Source organism: Scardinius erythrophthalmus, assembly GCF_964197995.2.
Source record: "Scardinius erythrophthalmus genome assembly, chromosome: 17".
NCBI classification, from domain to species: Eukaryota; Metazoa; Chordata; class Actinopteri; order Cypriniformes; family Leuciscidae; genus Scardinius; species Scardinius erythrophthalmus.
The window spans coordinates 18,850,373-18,869,895 of NC_138237.1; the positions used below are offsets into that span (position 1 = coordinate 18,850,373).

Below are 19,523 nucleotides of genomic sequence, written 5' to 3' on the forward strand. Positions count from 1 at the left end.
TTAGGCAAGTAGTTACTATAAACTGCCAAAGTATGGAGAAAAATATTTTCAAATCCTAAAACCCCCCAGCTTAAATTGGTTTCCCAGCCTGGCCAATCTGTGATTAGCTGGTTTAGTTGTTGAAAAGTGCCCAACACCTCTTTAAAACTAGCCAAGAAACCAACCGGGCAAAACTGGAGGACCATCTAAGACCAGCAAACCAACTTAGACTGGTCTTTGCTTTTTTAAGCAGGGACATTGAGAAAATAACAGCATAGATGTTTGGAAAGACATTCGGATGAGTAAATGATAGAATTTTAGGGTGAATTATTGCTTCAAGAAGTCATTGTCTCTCCTAGATATAGCAAGACTCATTGTTTCCGAGATAAACGACTTGATTATAATTGTTCATATTCAAAGAGAAAAAAGAAAGCTCGCAAAAACATTCCGTTATTGTTAGGATTTCTTTAGAAGATTTGCTTCAGAAGTGATTTCCGCTTTGGTTTGGAAACTCGTGACAAATAAACCCAATCTGGACTGTCACTAGATGTGGGTATTCATAATTTGACATGTGTCGATGCTGCCGGCGGTCTCGGTTTGTCATGTACAAATTGATAAATGATTAGTAAGTGTTTGGAGTGTCTGGATCATTGTGCCGCCAATCACCTCTTAAATTCACGCAGGTATAGTTCCGGAGAAAGAGCGGACAACGCCATCAATCTCATCTGAACACGACCACATCCCACTACCATTACGAGATACGGTCTCTGACTTGCCCATCGATCCACTGTGTAATGATCACAATAGAGAGCCACAACAAGAAAATACTGTCAATTAAATTAGCAACAGCTTAATCACTATGTTTGTTTGCTTTTGGTTGCATAAACAAACGGTAGTCATTCTACAGTTTTAATGTTTTACAATTGCCTCTTGCAAAACAATCACCCTCACACAAACTATGTGTTGAGTTATTATCCCCAAAAAACCCAAAGCCATTTATTAAAGACCAAATAAACACCAACATTAGACAACAAGGTCATGCCTATCCTATGAGTGTGAAATAAATAGTTTGTTTTGAGACTTCTGTGGGATTTATGTGAAGTACTACGAAGGGAAATGGAGAGATAACTGGAAACAGACTTTGACTTGAGGGAAATCTACATACCAACAGCAATCTTTTATTCTAACATGCTAGCATTTTAAGAAATTTAATCAACAGACCCGAGGGAGCCCATACAAATTTAGTTTCAAGGCATGACCTAACACACCTGATTCAATTAATCAAATGTTAATTCCTCCATGTAGCATAATGGAGTTGAACCAGGTGCATATTTACTGTAGGTTTTGGGTGGAAAAAAGGCAATTTTCTCAATTAAGCCTTCAGGACTGGAAGGACTGGTCTAAATTATCTCATAGCAAACCTTTATCCTTGTTTGAGTAATAGAATGGAATTCCGTCTGGAAAGTACAGCAACAGATATAAAGTGAGCTGTCACAGTTCTCTAAAGCACAGACTATAATCAAAACCTATTACAAAGTTCTTTCAATTCAGTGAAAACCCCTCAGAAAGTTTAACTTAATTTGCACTGAGATATGAGAGTCCACTTTAAGCAAATAGACTAATTTAATTCTCAATACATTCTTAAAAACCCCATGAAATTCATGAATCGTCTAGTCCATGTCCACAGCTATCCTATAGTTGATAAAATGGACTTTTAGCACCATAAATATGACTGAGTCATCCAACGACCTGCAATGTTTTGTCCAATCAAATGCTCTCTAGAAGGAGAATGTCCCCTCTCAGTCAATTAAAATTACCATTTGACTAAAGGTCAAATCAAGGTTCATGACAAAGTAACAGCCTATTAGCTATTTAAAAAGGGATGATCCCTTCCATACACAAACCTTCCTTCAAAAGCAGAAAAGAAGACTGCAATCTATAACACATTTCATGGAGTCTTAAACTTTCTATCAAGCTTTTACTACCTTCTTTAAAGGCTTACTAGAGATTTGGCAGGAATGTTGCAATGGCTGAAATAGAAGCAAATGGAAAAAACAAAACAGAAATGTGAAAGAAAGAGAGCAGAGAGATGGAACACTTACTTTTGAAAGGGAAGCCTGATGTCCAGTGGAACAAAACAAGATGGAAAACATGATGAGAACCATAACAAAAAAAAAAAATCATGAACATGAGAACAGGAATGTATAAGATGGAGAGGAGGCCAAATCCAATTTGCCATTTTAGGTTCATCTTATAAAGCAGTGAGAAAATCACCTTGCTGACTCACATTTCCAATTTCCAATTTCTAAGTCCCAAAATGGCAAAACTGGGTGACCCAATTAGCTGTTGTGAAATGAGAGCAGGCATTAATATGGGGACTGTGAAAACAGGGGGTGTCGAAGAAAAGATGAAATATGATAAGGAAAAATAAGATAAGAATTCATGTCAGCCTGTCTCTGACTTACATCAATGGAGCAATTCACTCCTGCCATGAGCTATTGTACTCGCAAAAGAAGAATAAACAAGTCTTGTTTTGTGTTATTTTAACTTGTTACCCATTTTTGTAAGATTCCCTCCAACGCTTCTGGGTACTGAAATGGAAATCAAGCTTATTGCTGCAGGAATCCTTTTTTGTAATGTTATACAAAGTGCTTTTTAGATGGATCAACTGAATTGGATCAATAAAATGGATGAATAAAGCGACAAGGAAAAAAACTATTTCTGCAATTTAAACTTTAGTCACTTAATCCCTGCGAGTGCAAGAGGAAATTGAATAATCAAAGTAGAACTGTGTTCTGCTCATCCCACATTCCTTGCAAACTGACTTTTTCTAATCTGCTTCTGAGTGGAACATTCTGATCCAACGGCTTCGTGCGACATGCAGTAATTAAACCAGTAGATTTGTAGGAATTTTGAAAACTTCATTGCAAAATCTAAATAAGGATGATGTTTCATTAATGTGGAGAGCTCTACAATCAAACTCTGCAAACCAACGTCAAATTTCGCCTCACTTCATTTTTATATAGCTATTGGAAGCCTGTTTCCACCTTAAACAGGTAATTGTGAGATAACGTTTCAAATAATAAAAAAGTGACATTGTGACATATAGGCCTGGTTTCACAGACAGGACTTAGATTGAGCCAGGGTTAAGCCTTAGTTCAATTAGGGCATTTAAGTGTTTTTTTTAATGTGCCTTAGAAAAAAACATTACAGGTGTGCATCTTGAGACAAACAATAGCACTGACAATTTTTTTTTTAAATCTGTCATTGCAAGTTCCTTTGTGGTAAGACAGTTCAAACATGCATCTTAAACCATGCCTGTTAATGTCTGTGATCTGTGAATCCAGGCAATAAAGTTGCAATTTAAATATTTGCAATTGTGAGCTATAGTCTGAATTGTGAGTTACAACGGCACAATTATGAAAAATAGTCACAATTATGAGAAATAAGCATGATTGTGAGTTATAAGCAAAATTGAGGTTTAATGTTACAATTATAAAAAATCGTATGAGATAAAATGTTGCAATTATGAGATGTAGTCACAATTATGAGATCTAAAGTTATGATAGAATCACAAATGTTAGAAATAGAGTCATTAAAATAAATTACTTTGTTTTTATCTGAGGCAGAAACAGGCTTAGATTCATAGCACATCTAGTGAATATTTAGAGCAGAACCGTAGTGAAACATGAGAAATACCATCTGGAATTATTTTCAACTGTTACTTATACTTCTGTACAAATGCAAAATATCTATGCAAAGTATCGTAGATTCTTTGAGATTAGATCTTATCATTGATAATAGAATCCCTGAGAGTCTGATCCTGATCTGATCGTGGATATGAGGTTAAAGAGGGTTTCATTATCTGCTCTACAGAAGAGTGCCCAATCAACATGGACGACACTTAACAGAGCACACAGCTCTCAACAGACACAGACACAGCTGTTGCCCGGCACATGCTGGCAGCCGGCAGAGGAGCTGTACAGACAGGGAGGTGTGCCACATCACAGGGAAGCACTGCTTAGGTGAGAAGCTGCAGTGACACAATGGTCTTCAGGAAATAGTTCAAACACACGGACACACACTAAAATGAACACGCACATCCACATATAAATAGAGAAGTACACGCAGGACAAGCAATGCATCTCCCGGGAGTGAGATCCAGAAGGGTCCAGGGCAGGGATGCATTGTGGGTAGTGAGGTCTGCTGCTGCACGGAGAAGGGGGGTTGATGGGAAAAGAGGGTGCTAGGGTCTTATGATAAAGAGGGACTGAGAGAGAGAAAGACAGAAAGACAGAGGCACTTACGGACAGGTTGGGTTTTGAAGATTTCCAGGGCGCTGCTCTCTCCTTCACCCTTGCCGTTGATGGCTGATATCTTGACCTCGTATGTGGTCTCTGGCTTCAGCCCAACAATAGTGATCAAGTTGAGACCTGATTTGGACAGATTTAGAGCTCCAATGAAATATAGGACATAAAAACATAAAAATGATTCAATATTTCTAGTTTTAACAAAGCATATCCCAAACCTATATGACATACCAATTTGCCTTATCAAATGGCCCATGTTACCCCAGCACATGACTTGTTGCATTATAGAAAACTGATTCATTTGAATGGTTTTCGCAATGAACAGGCTCAAAAAAATACATTTAAAAAATCCAGATTTTAAGGGAAAATGGGCAGAATGGATTTAGATACAGTGAGAAAAAAGTATAACCGATAAGCGTAAATATGGACTAAACAAATACACATGGGGTAAGTGGTGAGTGAAACTTAATGAATAATGAGTTTTCTAAATCTGAGAAAGTCTGCGGGACTTTTTGTGGGTAGATCTGTAGCCAAAGATACTGTGTGGGCCAAGTCATCACTTTCCCATCATTTTCCCAGAAGACCATGCAAAGCATTTTGAGTTTCACCTTTGTTCTAAAATATATTTCAGTTTGATCAAAAAAACAACAACCTAATTCTTCAATTATAGTCATTACTCAGAGGTTTTCCAGCGGTCGCCGTGCAGCATCTTACATTTAATTTTCATAAAATGCAACCATTAGTTCTTGTCCTCTAATTAGGTTGGACAATCCTTATTGGAACAAAAGTAAACAAAATAACTGGCCACATTTTGTCTAAAATATAAATATCCAAATATTAACTTGTACTAACGTTCAAACGTTTGGGGTTTAAAAATAAAAAGTAAAATAAATAATAAAAATAAAAATAAATGTTCTATTTTAATATATTTTAAATGTAATTCATTCCTGTGATGGCAAAGCTGAATTTTTAGCATCCATTTCTCCAGTCTTCAATGTCACATGATCCTTCATAAATTATTCTAAAATGCTGATTTGCTGCTCAATTTATGTTTCTTATAATAATAATTTATTATAAGAATAATAATTTTTATCACAGTTAAAAACTGTTGAGCTGCTTATGTTTTTGTGGAAACCATGAAAAATATTTTTCAGGATTCTTTGATGAAATCTCAAAAGAACAGCATTTATTTTAATCTTTTATAACATTTTAAACGTCTTTACTGTCACTTTTGATCAATTTAATGCATCCTTGTGGAACCAAAGTTTGAATAATTATCCTCCCCTCCCCCCCTGCACATTTTTTTTTTTACTGACCCCAAACTTTTTAATGGTAACTGTTTAAAGAAACATGGGGAATGAAGAAACTTGCTTGTCATATTCTCTGTTCATCACTATGTTTTTAGTTATGTTATAAATTATGAAATGTGGTTTATAGTTTTTCATAACATCACCCACAATTTAACTTCAAAAGTTCTCCATTTGAGTGATCAGACTAAATCACTAAAAAGAACAATTTCAAAAGAATTCATTTTTGGTATCATACATCAATCATTCATCAATAATGACTAGAAATTTTCTTTTTACTCATTCAATCTGGTAGCTCGTGTTTGAGACCGTTTCATGCCTGTATCATATGCCAGTCTAATGCATTAGAGACTGACTGACAAAAGGTTGAGTGATCAAAAAGACATTGGCTGAGCAGGGGTTTGTGTGTGTGTAGGTGGCTTGTAGACTGATTCGTGAAAGGCTGCGTTTGTGTGTGTGAGGCTTGTTTCTGACGAATGTCCCAAGGAGGTCTGGCAGAGCGAGCAGGCTGTCAGCAGTGAGCAAACTGACATCTCTCCCCCCGCCACCCCGAGAGACAGACAGTACCCACAGACAAACAGAGCACATGTCAGGCTGTGACAACTGCTCTGAGCACTCTTATTTAGCATTCAAGTGAACCCTGTCCCTTTCTCACATTTGCGCATTCTATTTTTGCTCAACTCTGCATTGCGTTTCATGCTTGCCAAGCAATATCGCCAATGAAAGGGTTTTTTATGGCAGCGGGGAAGGTTATTTTGCCACAATTTGAAATGGCTAGCAGCTGTGGAAAGTGTTTAGTTATTATATTGAAGGAGGGTGGCTGTTTCTGCGTCATAGAAACCGCTGTTTTCTTTTCTAAGTGTAACACAGCATCTTAACTGGGCGCGAAGCGACAAATTGACAAGCAGTAAAAGCTCTTCCTTGTTAATCCAAATTTCTGTCCTAACTAGCTGTAGCAGAAACAAGCAACACTACATTTTGACAGATGTTCACAATGAAACCTCACTGGACCAAAATCCAGCTCCTCATGAATGCTAAACCTCAAACATGAACAAACCTCAGAGAGATTGATTGAGGCATTTAAAGTCCAACTGAAATCAAAATTGACCCTATTTACTTTGTTAGCGCATATTACTAGTCTTGTGGTGAAAAATGTATCCGTGCAAGTTAATATACAGAAAAAAATTGTTTGCCGTCGTAATCTTTAATCAAAGTCTGAAAAGTTGCTTCCGGTCTGGAATGGCGTTCCTTCTCTGATGATGTAGGTTTGACGGCTTAGGTTGGGAAACGCTTAACCACTCCCCTCAAACCGTTAGTCTGCTATGAGCGAGAGATGGAGAGGAGGAGCGCTAGAGTAAAACCCAGCCCTCTGTTCAATATTCCTTTTCACTGGGAAATACGTCACAACACTGGAGAAAAGTCGTTTGCAACTTCCGGTTCACGCGGACTTTAAGTGTACGTTCACACGACAACGATATGATATACGGAGAAGTTTTTCCTTTGATTTTTCCGTGTAACGGACAACACCGTTGTGAAAACGATCCCCATTCACACAGATCCACGAAAACGACTAAAAACGCTGTATTCTCTGCCTGGCCGCTAGATGGCGCTGAAACATTATAGATTGAACATGTAATACGCTTGCGCATGACGTCATTGTTTTCAGAGATTTGCGTTTTTGTTGTTTACACTTGCACGTGCACTTTGAAACCCGTTTTCAAAAGTTTGTGTTTTCAGCCACCCAAAACGCCTTTGTCGTGTAAACGAACGGCCAAAACGCATTAAAAGTTTTACATTTTTAGTTGAAAACGGTGTTGTGTAAACAGCCCCTAAGAAACATCAGATATCACATGACAAATCTATGAAAGCCCATTTCCATCTGAGAGTCAAGTTAATTTGCAACCACACAGCTCACAACTGCGACTTAATTTGTCTTTATTGAGGACTTTAATGTAAATGCAACTTTATTGCAATCGTTCCTTCATTTCTTACAATGTTACCACAATATTTGGCCATTGTGACTTTTTCGCCATGTGATTTTATATCTAGCAATTGTGACTTTGTTACTATATCTGTGACTTTGTATTTTGCAATGTGAATTTATTTCGAAATTGTCACTTTGTCAACTGTGATTTTGTATTTTATCTCGCTTTGCAACTTATAATTGTGTATAATTACTCATAATTGTGATTTAAAGTGATATGTGATTTAAATCTCATAAAGTGATTTTTTTTTATCTCACAATTGCAACTTTTATTAATCATTTTTGTGACTTTGTATTTAGCAATGTGACTTCATATCTCACAATGTAATTATTTCAAAATTTCTTATTTTAAATCTCACAATTCCCTATTTTATTTTGGTGGAATCAAGCTTCGGTACAAATTGCCCAAGGAAAACCACAAAAGAGCCATCAGGAGTACACTACGGAGTGCGAGAAAGTGTGCAAACACACATTGTTCTGATTGGCTGTAGTTGTGTGACCGTGCCACATCATGTCTGCTTTAGGACAATCTTTTTAAAAACAATGTAACCCAGTTAAAATCCCTGTCTTAATACAATCATCTGAGAATCTGTAGTCATTTCAGTACAAAACAATGCTGTAGAATCAAGAGCTTGACCTTCATACAAATGAGGGAAAGCTTTTATAAGCCTCCCAAAAGCCTCATCTATCTTGTTTTTCTCTCTTCATTGCCTCCAGTTCTAAATAAATGTTATTATAGCGCATGTGTGCGTGTGTGCGTTGGCCACTTACCATCCTCAACCTCATACTCTCTGTCCGTCCAGTCTTGGCCTGCTATCCTCCATTCAGCCTTGTACTTAAGGATAGGCACTCCTCCATCGGATTTAGGCTCATCAAACTCCACCATTGCTGTGCTGGAATAAGGCTCCAAGCGCTCGATAGAGGGGGCCGAAGGCACATCTAGAGAACACACACACAAACTTTTAAGCACACACTGGAATATAACTAGTGTACTACTCTGCACACACAAGCAGGGCACCACAAAAATGTGAGTGAGGCAATAGACAAACTGAAACAATGAAAAATTGTTTTGGGCTTGGGGAACGGTTCACCAAGGGAACTGTTATTGCAGTGGCCAGAACAGTTTTCCCCTGAAGCACGAGTAAAATATCTTTCAGACAAACCAAAATATTGTTTAAAGTGGTCATATCATGAGGAATCAAATTTTCTTTGAACTTCAGAAGAGTTTGATGTACTATGAAAACTGTAATTTAACTGTAAAAAAAAAAAAAAAAAAAAAAAATACCTAAGCTATAAAGGCTTGTTTTGAACTTCTGCAACCTTCAAACATTGGACGGGTACATAAATGGGCAAACTACTGTTTTCAAACAAGTTTCAAACACTGCCCCAAAAAAAAATTGCAATTCCGCTTAGTCGCTGAAATTAGACACGCTCCTCTTTAAATGTGGGGAAGCTTGCCAAACCTTGAGCTGGCCCTGGCTGTGTCTGATGCTCTGCATATCCTCCCCAACAATCCCAAAGTTGGAAACATGAATCTGATCATTTTTTGTGATCAGCTCCCTGATCATTTAAGTCTTTAAGATCTTAACAATTTGAGGGTCACGTTTTAGTGTAGATTGTTTTATAATGCTGTCAAAATGTAATGCAGGATTTACAAAGAAGCTGTTTTTGAAGGACAAATCATTTATAAACTATATTGGATGCAATCAGCAAATCCACAGCAAATTCATTTCTCATGTAAAAAGGTATTTATGTAGAAGTCTTAAAGTCACCATGAAATCAAAACTAACTTTTTGTGTTAGTTATTATTTTTATATATTTATATATTATTTTTCTTAAATTCACGTGCCCTCGAAATCTTTCATCAAAATAACTTCTCCCATTTGCAGTGACATCTTCTCTGTAAAAATAAAAAAATAAATAAAAAAAACCTTACTAGCCGGTATTTTTTATAATCAAATCATTTTCGGAGTGATTATATTACTGAGGGAATGCATGAACAGAAACGTTAAAATACTGATTCTGCTTAGAGTGAACTAAACAACTGCTTGAATTGCATTTTTCATTTGTTAGCCCTGCATAAAACTGATTTTTTTCCCTCAACAAAATGATTTACTAACAATATAACTATACATGACTTAATATAACCTATACATGATTTTTAAAATTAATCTCCTTCCCTCACAGAACACATTTACTCAGTAAAACACACTTTTAGAGAAATGTGACTTTATCGCACAGTAAAAACTATGGCTGTGGGAGTGTGGTGGCTCTAAAACATGTGAGGTAGAAAAGAGGCGTCACTCCTGCACTGCCTCATCGCATTGAGACTAAATAATCACCTCACTGCCTTCCACACCATTTCACATCTGCCCCACTTTACAGAGCACCAAAAATATCAGAGGTAGCGTCGCATTTAACCGTCAAATCTGCAGCCTGAAAATTATACCCTGCTGTTTTTATTACCCAAGAGTCTCAGCCTGAAAAATACGAGCACAGGCTCTGATCTAAAGCTAAAACATCTCAGTCTGGAGGAGATTTACCTTTCGCGTACCTAGTGTATTATGAATGGGTACCAAGGGGGATTTTAGAAGTGGTTTTCCTGTGTTAAGACACCCTTTGTGAGAAATGATTTGTAAACAGCTAATTAGAACTTCAACCTTTGATATTGATTCATAAGTGTAAAACAGTTACTAATTTTGTTCATCATCCTCTAAACATTCACAAACCTGCTTGAATCAAAATTAAATCCTTTGACTCTGTGCCGATGACATTAGTAGCCGTACAGTTGTAATCGCCAAAGTCGTTCTGGGACACCGGAGTGACCTGTCAGAGAAAAAAAGACACGTCAAGGCACCACCTCTCTTCTGATTTAGCTAGCATGATATAGACATTAGCTGGTTAAGGGAAGCTCATTGCCTTGGCAATAGCAGTAATAATTAATAGTAATTATTGAGTGACAGAGAGAGAGAGAGAGAGAGAGAGAGAGAGAGAGAGAGAGAGAGAGAGAGAGAGAGAGAGAGAGAGAGAGAGAGAGAGAGAGAGAGAGAAAGAAAGAATGGGGGCGTACTGTTGCCATTAGCTTCAACAGCAAAATGTGCCATGGGAACAGAGACAGTAGCCACGTTTCCATTACAGATTTGCACAAAACTTTTGCGATATTTTCTAAATGTCGATAAAAAACTATTGTGAAATGACGGCGTTTCCATTAACCGATGTTATGCGACTTTTTTTCCTAATAAATAATTCCAAAAATCATGCCAACGGATGTTGGTAGGTTTAACATTTCTAGAAAGGCTGGTCATTCACAATGTGACATTAACTTAATTATTGTAATTAATGTTATCGGCCAGTAATGCGAAACCAAAATCAAAAAGTGAAGCTTAAATGACATGAATTATTCTGCCACGCAATAAAAACAAGTCATTATATTCCCAGCACTTGTGGGCAGATATGGGTGTGCACTATTTTGTACATAAACAAAGAACAGAAAAAACAATAATTATCATGTTTGCTCAATGCAGTATTGGCAGGCACTATTGCTATGATTTAATATCAAATGCTACAGAGTGCTGAAGTATACTGAAAATGAGCTCAGAAAGCAATTATTAGTGTCAAATATGTCTTTAGTGTTGAAACTTTAATGAGGGGGCATCTAAAGGCTGATGGGTTTGAGTGGTGATGCAGTACCTCTAGGAAGCTGACTGTGGGAGTGTTGTAGATCTTGACGTTGGTGGTATTAGCGTTAGGCAGCATCTGGCCATCACGGAACCACGAAATGGAGGCGCCCGGGTGAGCGAGGGCCTCACAGGTGAGGTTAGCCGGATTTCCCTCCCAGGTGTACACCGCCACAGGGCCTTGGATCTTTGGAGCATCTGTAATTATACGCAGTGTCAGCAAAGTGCAACCAACACAAGGACTGTTATAGAGAAAGACCTTGGGGCAAGAATATGATGGCTTCCAGCTGGCATATATTAACCATCATCCCCTCAACTACCTTTCAGAATTGCAATTTCTGATATCTGCTATTACAGAGCAGGCGGTAGCTCTAGCATGAAGTCTATTGTCTGTTGTGACTGTTGCTCACCTTGGCTAACTAGACTTTCCACTCCAGGATTGATACATGCAGTTGAGTAATCACATTTCCCATAAAGCTGTTGCGATAAGAAACATATCCACTCAAATCTTATCGCTATCTGAGGACCACAGGCTGCAACACCGCTGCTTAGATAATCTGGACACCCCAATGTCTCTCTTTGGATGAAACAGGCAATTAAATCTTATCACAACAGTGGCTGAAATGAATATTAGGAAATGTAAGGCTCGAAATGATTTCATGTGCAATTTTAGTGGAACACGTTTTTATTGAGTATGTAAGTAAACGGCAAAACTTTCCATTAAGATGCTTACTGATTCGACATGGCTAGAATTCGGCATGTCTTTCCTATTGGCTGCCAGCCTGAGACTCCATTTTTAATTTGAGGCTGAGCTCTATTTCAATAAAACAACACATAAACAATCAAGCAAAAAAAAAAACTCTTTAAAATGAAACCTTGAAGTAAAAAGTGGGAAATAAAACAGAGAAAGAGACTCCAGCTCAGACCGACTGAGTATGGGAGTGAACAATCTCATCTAGGATCATTTGAGGCAGACAAAGCACCTTTTCTTATCGCTAATTACTGCGAAACGCTCCATGCACTCAACCAAGAAGCTGATTACTCACAAACCGCGCTGTGGCAAACTGCATTTCCACACAATTTCTATCAATTGCACATTGTGATGCTATCTCAGGAACGGGAGAAGATTTTTGGGGCAAGAAAAATTAATCCAATTAGGCTTTCATTGCACTTCAAGCTTCACTCCCTCCCACTTTTCTGAATTAGATTGTGGGAATGCTTTAAAATGCACAAGCAGATGAAAATAACTTTAAAGCTAGCTTTACTGTAATTCTCTACCTGGCAAAATGGCACAAAAGTGCACTCAGCCAACTGCAGTAAACATAATCTGATAAAAATAAGCGTTTGCTCTGAAAATTGAGTTTTAAGAATGTGAAGATGGCAGTATTTCATTTCATATGAAGAGCTCTAACTGTAAGAAATAAGCCTGGAAATCAACTTTAATTTGTTTGAAACAGACATACAGTAAAAAAAGCGCCCTCAAACCATCTATTCCTATCAGTTTCTTTTGTTATAAACTCAAAAAAGAAGTAAAAAAGACTGATTGTTTCATATCATAAAAATCCACTGAATAGCATCTTTGAATATTCTGCTGAAAAGACCAGTTCCATGCTGTGTAAGCTGGTTTATGCTGGTCTGGGGCGGGTTTAGCTGGTTGATCTACTGTTGGTTAAAAAGTTAAAAGTTAGTTAGTTAAGACTCTTATAGGCTATGTTCACAATGTCAGTCCAAATCTGATTATTTGTGTATCCTATTGGAATCTTATCTAAATTACTGACTGTAATCGCACTGTATCGCAACTGTTTGGATCGAATGTGTGTCCTGTGGCACTCTTTCGTTTTCTGGAATATCTGAATTGGTTTCTATGGAAATTACGTTGCGTTAGTAGGTATACGTCTAAAACAACAACAACAATGTGGATGGGTTTTCAATACAGATGTTGTCTTTTTTACAGCATGACAATGTGTAGCCACCGCACTGGACTACTGCGTCTTCTTAGACAGCGGCTAAAATTTAGCAGGATGGTATGGCTGCTTTATTTCATGCTGTCATCTTCGCCAGTCTTAAAATTCAACATGTCTCCATTATAATGTAATTTTCTGCTCGACCTGCACTGCAACACAACCTTGTTTATTTTCGAATGTAAAATTTCTACAGCGACTTTCAGCATGTTTCCTATAACAACGTCTGATATGTTTACATTTTACGTGGCGTGAGAAAGTCACATAAACCACACGAAATCCGATTAGAGCGGTCAGACTAAAACGGATTTCCAGAAATGCGAATTGAATGGGATTTAGAACCACATATGAATGTAGTTTAAAACGGATTTGTAAAAAGCGCATTTCATGTGATTTTTTCGCCGTTCACACTTGCTAAATATGATTGGATTCCAATCGGATATGCACAAAAATCGGATTTGGACTAAACATATAGATCCAGCATCCAAAACACAGTATTGCTGGTGTTTTCAGCAGGGTAGTAGCCAAGAAAGACCAAAGGAACATTAAAAAACACAAAATGTCCACTTTTTGAGCTTTGACACATTTGCCCTGACCACATGACAAATAACCTACAAAGGACAAAGAAAGAAGTTAAGTGTTTAGCTTACAGCGCACTTCCAGGTACATGCTCTGGATGTCCTGACCAATGGAGTTGCGGGCAGTGCAGAGGTACTGGCCGGCATCGGTGAACTGCACGTACTTTAGAGTCAGAGAGGACACACGGGCATCACTGCGTACAATCACGTTACCATCCAGACTCTAGGGGAAAAAAATAAAAAGAGAGAGAGTGAGAGTAAGAAAAAGATATGTAAAACAGAAGGAAATCAGTCAAAGTTAAACCTAAATGGCAGTGCTAGAGGCACAAGGGGGCCTTTAAAGTGATAGTTCACCCAAAAATGAAATGAAAATGAAAAATGTCATCATTTTCTCACCCTCATGTTATCATTTCTCACCCTCATGTTAGTTCCAAACCTGTGACATTCTTATACAGCATAAAACACAAAAGACGACATACTGAGGCTTCAGAACAGACACAAAATAACCATAAAACTATTGTAAAAGTAGTCCATTTAACTTCTATATATTCCAAGTTATTTGGGATGAGAAACCAATTAAATGTAAGAATTTCAAATAAAATCTTGACATTTACCTCTTAATGAAAGAAGCAGAAATCATTCGACTGATTCACTGAAAAGATCCGACTCAAAAGAATGATTCAATTAAACCAAGGAAAGGTGTTCCAGTGAATAACAACTTTAGGTCTATCGTACAGGTTTGGAAAGACAAGAGGGAGAGAAAATTATGACATTTTTTCCTTTCCTCAATGAAAAATTATCCAGATTCTTTATTTCATTCCTTCACACAACTACAGACGCCAGTTGAATGGAAGAGGGACGGTATTTCTTTGTTTCAGCCTCTGTCTTTGGGCTCAGGGGGGTATTTTGGGAGACAGTGAGGCAGGGATCAATAATGAAGTGGACCACACAGCAGGGGCCAATTTAAAGCCTTTTCTCCTCAAAGCCTATTTAAACAGCACAGCTGGGACAATCTGCTAACAGTTTTCCTCCTCGACTCCATCCCGCACACGAGCGCATGCTCTTTAGCTCGTTCTGCATTTACTCTGCTGCCCATCTCTGGTTACTATGGTGATCTGAGATCCTATGGTTGAAGAGGCTTTGAATTCGGCAATCAATAGGAGTTCCAGCTGTTACAATGAAAACACGGCATGCGCTTCATCGCGGCTCTGTGTTGTTTGCATTTCAAAGCCTTTCTTTCTAGCTTTCTTGGTAGTTTCACTAAATTTTAAAAGCAACTAAAAAGGCCCTTCAGATCAGCTTCCAAAAGGAGCGAATTCACATCTTTACCCTGCTAATTCTTTCATGCTTATTAAACATGAAAGCTTTTATGACCTCATGCTTATTGAGAACCACATGGAATATTTGTACTTTTCATTTGTCACACCACATAACCATTTAAAATGAAGTGAAGGCAAACTAAAGTGTTTAAAAAGTAAATGGTGACAAGCTAAAGGAACTACTTTAAGATGTACAGTTTCCAACTAAAGCCCTAAGATGCCACACTTATTATTATTATTTTTATTTAATTTTTTTTAAATGAAATGTAAGAACATTACATTTGTTGTTTTCTCAAGAGCATGACATTTTCTTGACAGGTGAAAAGTAAATAAGGAGAAATTTCATAAGAAAATTTTGCTCTAACCTAACCTAAAGGCCCGTACACACCGGGACGAATATCAGCGCGCGTTATTCGCCAGCGTTTTTCAACGCGTTTTTTGTGTTCACACCCAAGCGATTTTCGCTGACGATGAGCCGAGTGAACATGCAAATTCATTCCCTGACATTAGATGGCGCTTAATACCACTCCATAACAGTTCTCTTTTATCAAGATTTTTGTAGTCGCTGTCGCGTTTGTCACAGTTCTTTATGTTCCGACACCAACGAGACCAGCAGCTCTACATTCATCTTGCCTTGCATCTTCCTCGTCTTATTTCTTCCCGGCAGTGTTTAGACGCTACTCGGCATATATCTTCTTCGCCGTTACGTATGTGTGCTTGGCAAGACCGTTTTGTGTTTGAGCGCCCCCAAGTTGTGTTTTACTGTAACTTCAGAAGCTCCAGACACATGAGCAAAAGCGCCAATCTCATTGGTCGGATAGTTTTTGACGCGGTGCGTCAAACCAAAAAAACAAACCCGAGGCGTTTTTTAAAAAATGACGCTTTTACGAGTGCCGTTTTTTGCGTCGGTGTGCACACTCACATTGGCGCCCTTTGTTTAGTCACGAGGCGTTAAACGTAGGCGAATATCGCGCTCGAAATTCTTCCCGGTGTGAACAGGCCTTAACCCTACCCATAAGTTATCCCTAAAATCTGAGGGGAATGATAGATGAATAACACAGCACCTAACCCTGCTTGTAAGCCTAAACTAGACATGAACTGTAAACTTGTTCCTCAAATCTGATTGGTTGATAGGAGCGTTGTTCCAGGCTCAACAAAGATGCTGATCCAGGAACATGTTGTATTGGTGAAATCATGTTCACCGTCTTAAAGTGAATGGACCTTAAAGGAACACTCCGACTTTTTGGGACTTTAGCTTATTCACAGTATCCCCCAGAGTTAGATAAGTCCATACATACCTTTTTCATTTCTGTGTGTTCTGTAAGTGTTATTTGACGCACCAACCGCTAGCCTAGCTTAGCACAAAGACTGGATGTAATTGGATAAGGTAGCATACTAATCCCAATAAGTGACAAAATAATGCAAACATTTTCCTATTTACATGTTGTGATCTGTATAGTCACAGCGTGTACAAATGAAAAGGCTATATGAGACAGAGACCATTTTTAATCGTATAAATACTGGGAACTATATTCTCACTAGGCGTAGGAGCACAGCTACTTGGGCGGAGTGGCTACTTTGTTTACGGAACCATCAACAGGGCGTCTCGTGTGCTGCGCTAATCACTCCGCCCGAGTAGCTGTGCTCCTACGCCTGGTGAGAATATAGTTCCCAGTATTTATACGATTAAAAATGGTCTCTGTCTCATATAGCTTTGTTATTTGTACACGCTGTGACTATACAGATCACAACATGTAAATAGGAAAATGTTTGCATTATTTTGTCACTTACATCCAGTCTTTGTGCTAAGCTAGGCTAGCGGTGGGTGCGTCAAATAACACTTACAGAACGCACAGAAATGAAAAAGGTATGTATGGACTTATCTAACTCTGGGGGATACTGTGAATAAGCTAAAGTCCCAAAAAGTCGGAGTGTTCCTTTAAGGCAACTTGAGGCAATTTAAAAAAAAATATTTTTAATATATGTGTTATTTATTATTCCATATTTATAATAATTATAAATGATATAATATTTATTTTGGCTCTCGTTTTAATTGGCTACACATTTACAGTTGAGCACCTTATGAATGGGACTGAAAAAAAGTCCATGGACGTGTTATGCGTCAACTAACCATATGTTACACATACGTACATTAGTGTTGGTTCCACATTGTAAACTCCAAAAGAAGAAATCAAATGGAAATCCACAGATTAATGACACTGATGTAATTTACAAGAAAATTAATTGACTGAGTGCATCTGACTTGGATAATGTGACCCATGTTAATCAGAGAGTGCAGCCTCTTCCATGACAGGTTTAAATGGATTTATTAGTCATGCCAGCTGACACCATATTACTCAGTTAACAAACATGAGCTGCTCCTGTGCTGAAGCCAACAGCCACGATAATCACATGGATACTCAATCCCGTTCATTAGCTACAGGACATTTAGGGAGAAAGAAAGTGTAGCTGTCACACCTTGATATTAACAATAAGCATTGTTGACATTCATAAGCAGTATTCAATGCAGCAGAATGAATAAAATAAGCCTGTGAGTGTGAGAGCTGGATGCGCTCTACATTTTCCGGGCTTAGCAGAGCGTACTTTGTTTTACCTATGCTACGACCTTGTTATTGGATGTACATGCATACTGAATTGAAAATGGAATGCTGTTTTGAGCATCGACTGCAAACAGCTCAGTGTATGATTCACATTTTTCTAAGTGAAGCTACTGCAAAATGTGAGCATTAGCGTGCACCTTTCATCAGTGCCACAGACGGTCCCCTGACAGCATGAAAAAGGCAGCCGGGAAATAAGACGTTTCTGAAACCTGCAGTGGCACTTCATTTATAAAGTGCCTGTTCAATGGTCAGTGAGAAATTTGACTGCGAGCGGAATGGAGTGTGCATGGCGCTGAAATCCAATCAATTCCCAAACTTGATTTAAGGTGTGGTGGCTTAGTCACGATCTGAGGGATTGAGTGCTTTAAGTAACAACCAGGGTCTCGACCATAAATTCCATCCTGCTTGTGCCTCACGTTCAGAGGGCTGTTAGCATGCAGGTCTGTCGAACGAGTCCCCTCCCGTTGCATAGTAATTGACAGTAAGCCAGCATACGCAGCGACTCTCCTGTTTTATGTGTGTACGTAGGGCTGGTTGCATATAAACCTTCACGATTTCTTTGAACGTTAACCTTGAACGCTTCCGGCAAATCACTTTGTGCCTCTACCTCCTCGTCGGTTGTCAAATGTAGCAGAAAACAGAAGCGAGGAGAGAGAGAGAGAATGTTTCGGCTTACGTTTCAGCACAGAAATGCAATCGCGGGCCGCTGCGTATCTTATCTCGCCTAATAGAGAACGCAGGAAGCCCCATTCTGCCCATCCGTTTTTCCTGAAAGATCAGACAACCAACGGTGGATCAAAATCAGAGCTCACATTAAAAGGGCTTTTGTGTGAAAAAAAGGGATTTTTTTATTTTCCCTTAGGAGAAAATAGTAGGTGATGGCAATCATATTTGTATGACTGCACTGACATAGAGACAACGTTAAAAATGGTGTTGCTGACTGTCTGTGAGGAAAGCGAGTCAAACGGTGTCCTGCACTTCACATTTCACGCTAGCACAGACAAGATGGATCACAGTGTGTCCAAATGCGGATGAAAATAAATCTGAACTTTTGATAAAGATGGCCTAGCTTGAATTGATACAAGACATGTTGAGAAATAGTTGCCCTGATGTAGTCTGCAGGAGTAAAAGTCTAGACAGTGAGCAGGACGGACATTCCAAGATTGAATGAAAATTAAATTAGAAAAAGGTCATATACTGTATTACGTAAATACCGGTTACCGACATCCTTACTATTAGAGAGAGGAAATTATATATTAACTTCTAGAAGGGCTGTCAAAATATCAGAATTGTAGAAATCAATGGAAGTGAAATTATTCAAGATTCATATATATATATATATATATATATATATATATATACATATATTCATATGTCTGAAATGAACAGAACAGTTACTTTTTTAGGCTTAACTGTGTGCTCACGTTTGATTGTAGAGGGTTTATTAAAGCTACTAAAGTTATCCAGCTGTGAGCAGGCAGTGGTTTTCTCTTTTTCCAGTTCATGTTCGTGACTGATTAATAGTAGAAAAATAATGGCAGATCCATTTACATTTCAAGGCAAAAGTATTTGATATTCTGGCACATCACACATCATTTTTTTTGTTCCTCCTGTATGCGTTCACTAAAGACATTTCCAACAACTGTGTTTACATTAACACCTCGGCATGATGGGCCTTATGAACAAGAAGTGCATTTGACCATTCTTGCATGAAGCGTTACGTGGAGGCATGAATGCACTTCGCAGCGCACGCGCACAGTATGTGCGAGCAATGAACATCCAAAGGC

At 38.3% G+C, this 19,523-nt stretch overlaps 1 protein-coding gene across 2 annotated transcripts in view; it reads right to left on the reverse strand.

The window, feature by feature from the left end:
• Window positions 1-19,523, reverse strand: part of ncam1a (neural cell adhesion molecule 1a) — a 241,725-nt gene that overhangs the window by 37,118 nt on the left and 185,084 nt on the right. For both annotated transcript variants that reach the window (XM_081391322.1, XM_081391323.1), the window contains exons 9-13: window positions 13,869-14,019; window positions 11,271-11,455; window positions 10,310-10,406; window positions 8,352-8,519; window positions 4,287-4,412 (exon numbers count right to left, since the gene is read on the reverse strand). In XM_081391322.1, the coding sequence (XP_081247448.1) occupies window positions 4,287-4,412; window positions 8,352-8,519; window positions 10,310-10,406; window positions 11,271-11,455; window positions 13,869-14,019 (727 nt within the window). The remainder of the gene's footprint in view (window positions 1-4,286; window positions 4,413-8,351; window positions 8,520-10,309; window positions 10,407-11,270; window positions 11,456-13,868; window positions 14,020-19,523) is intronic.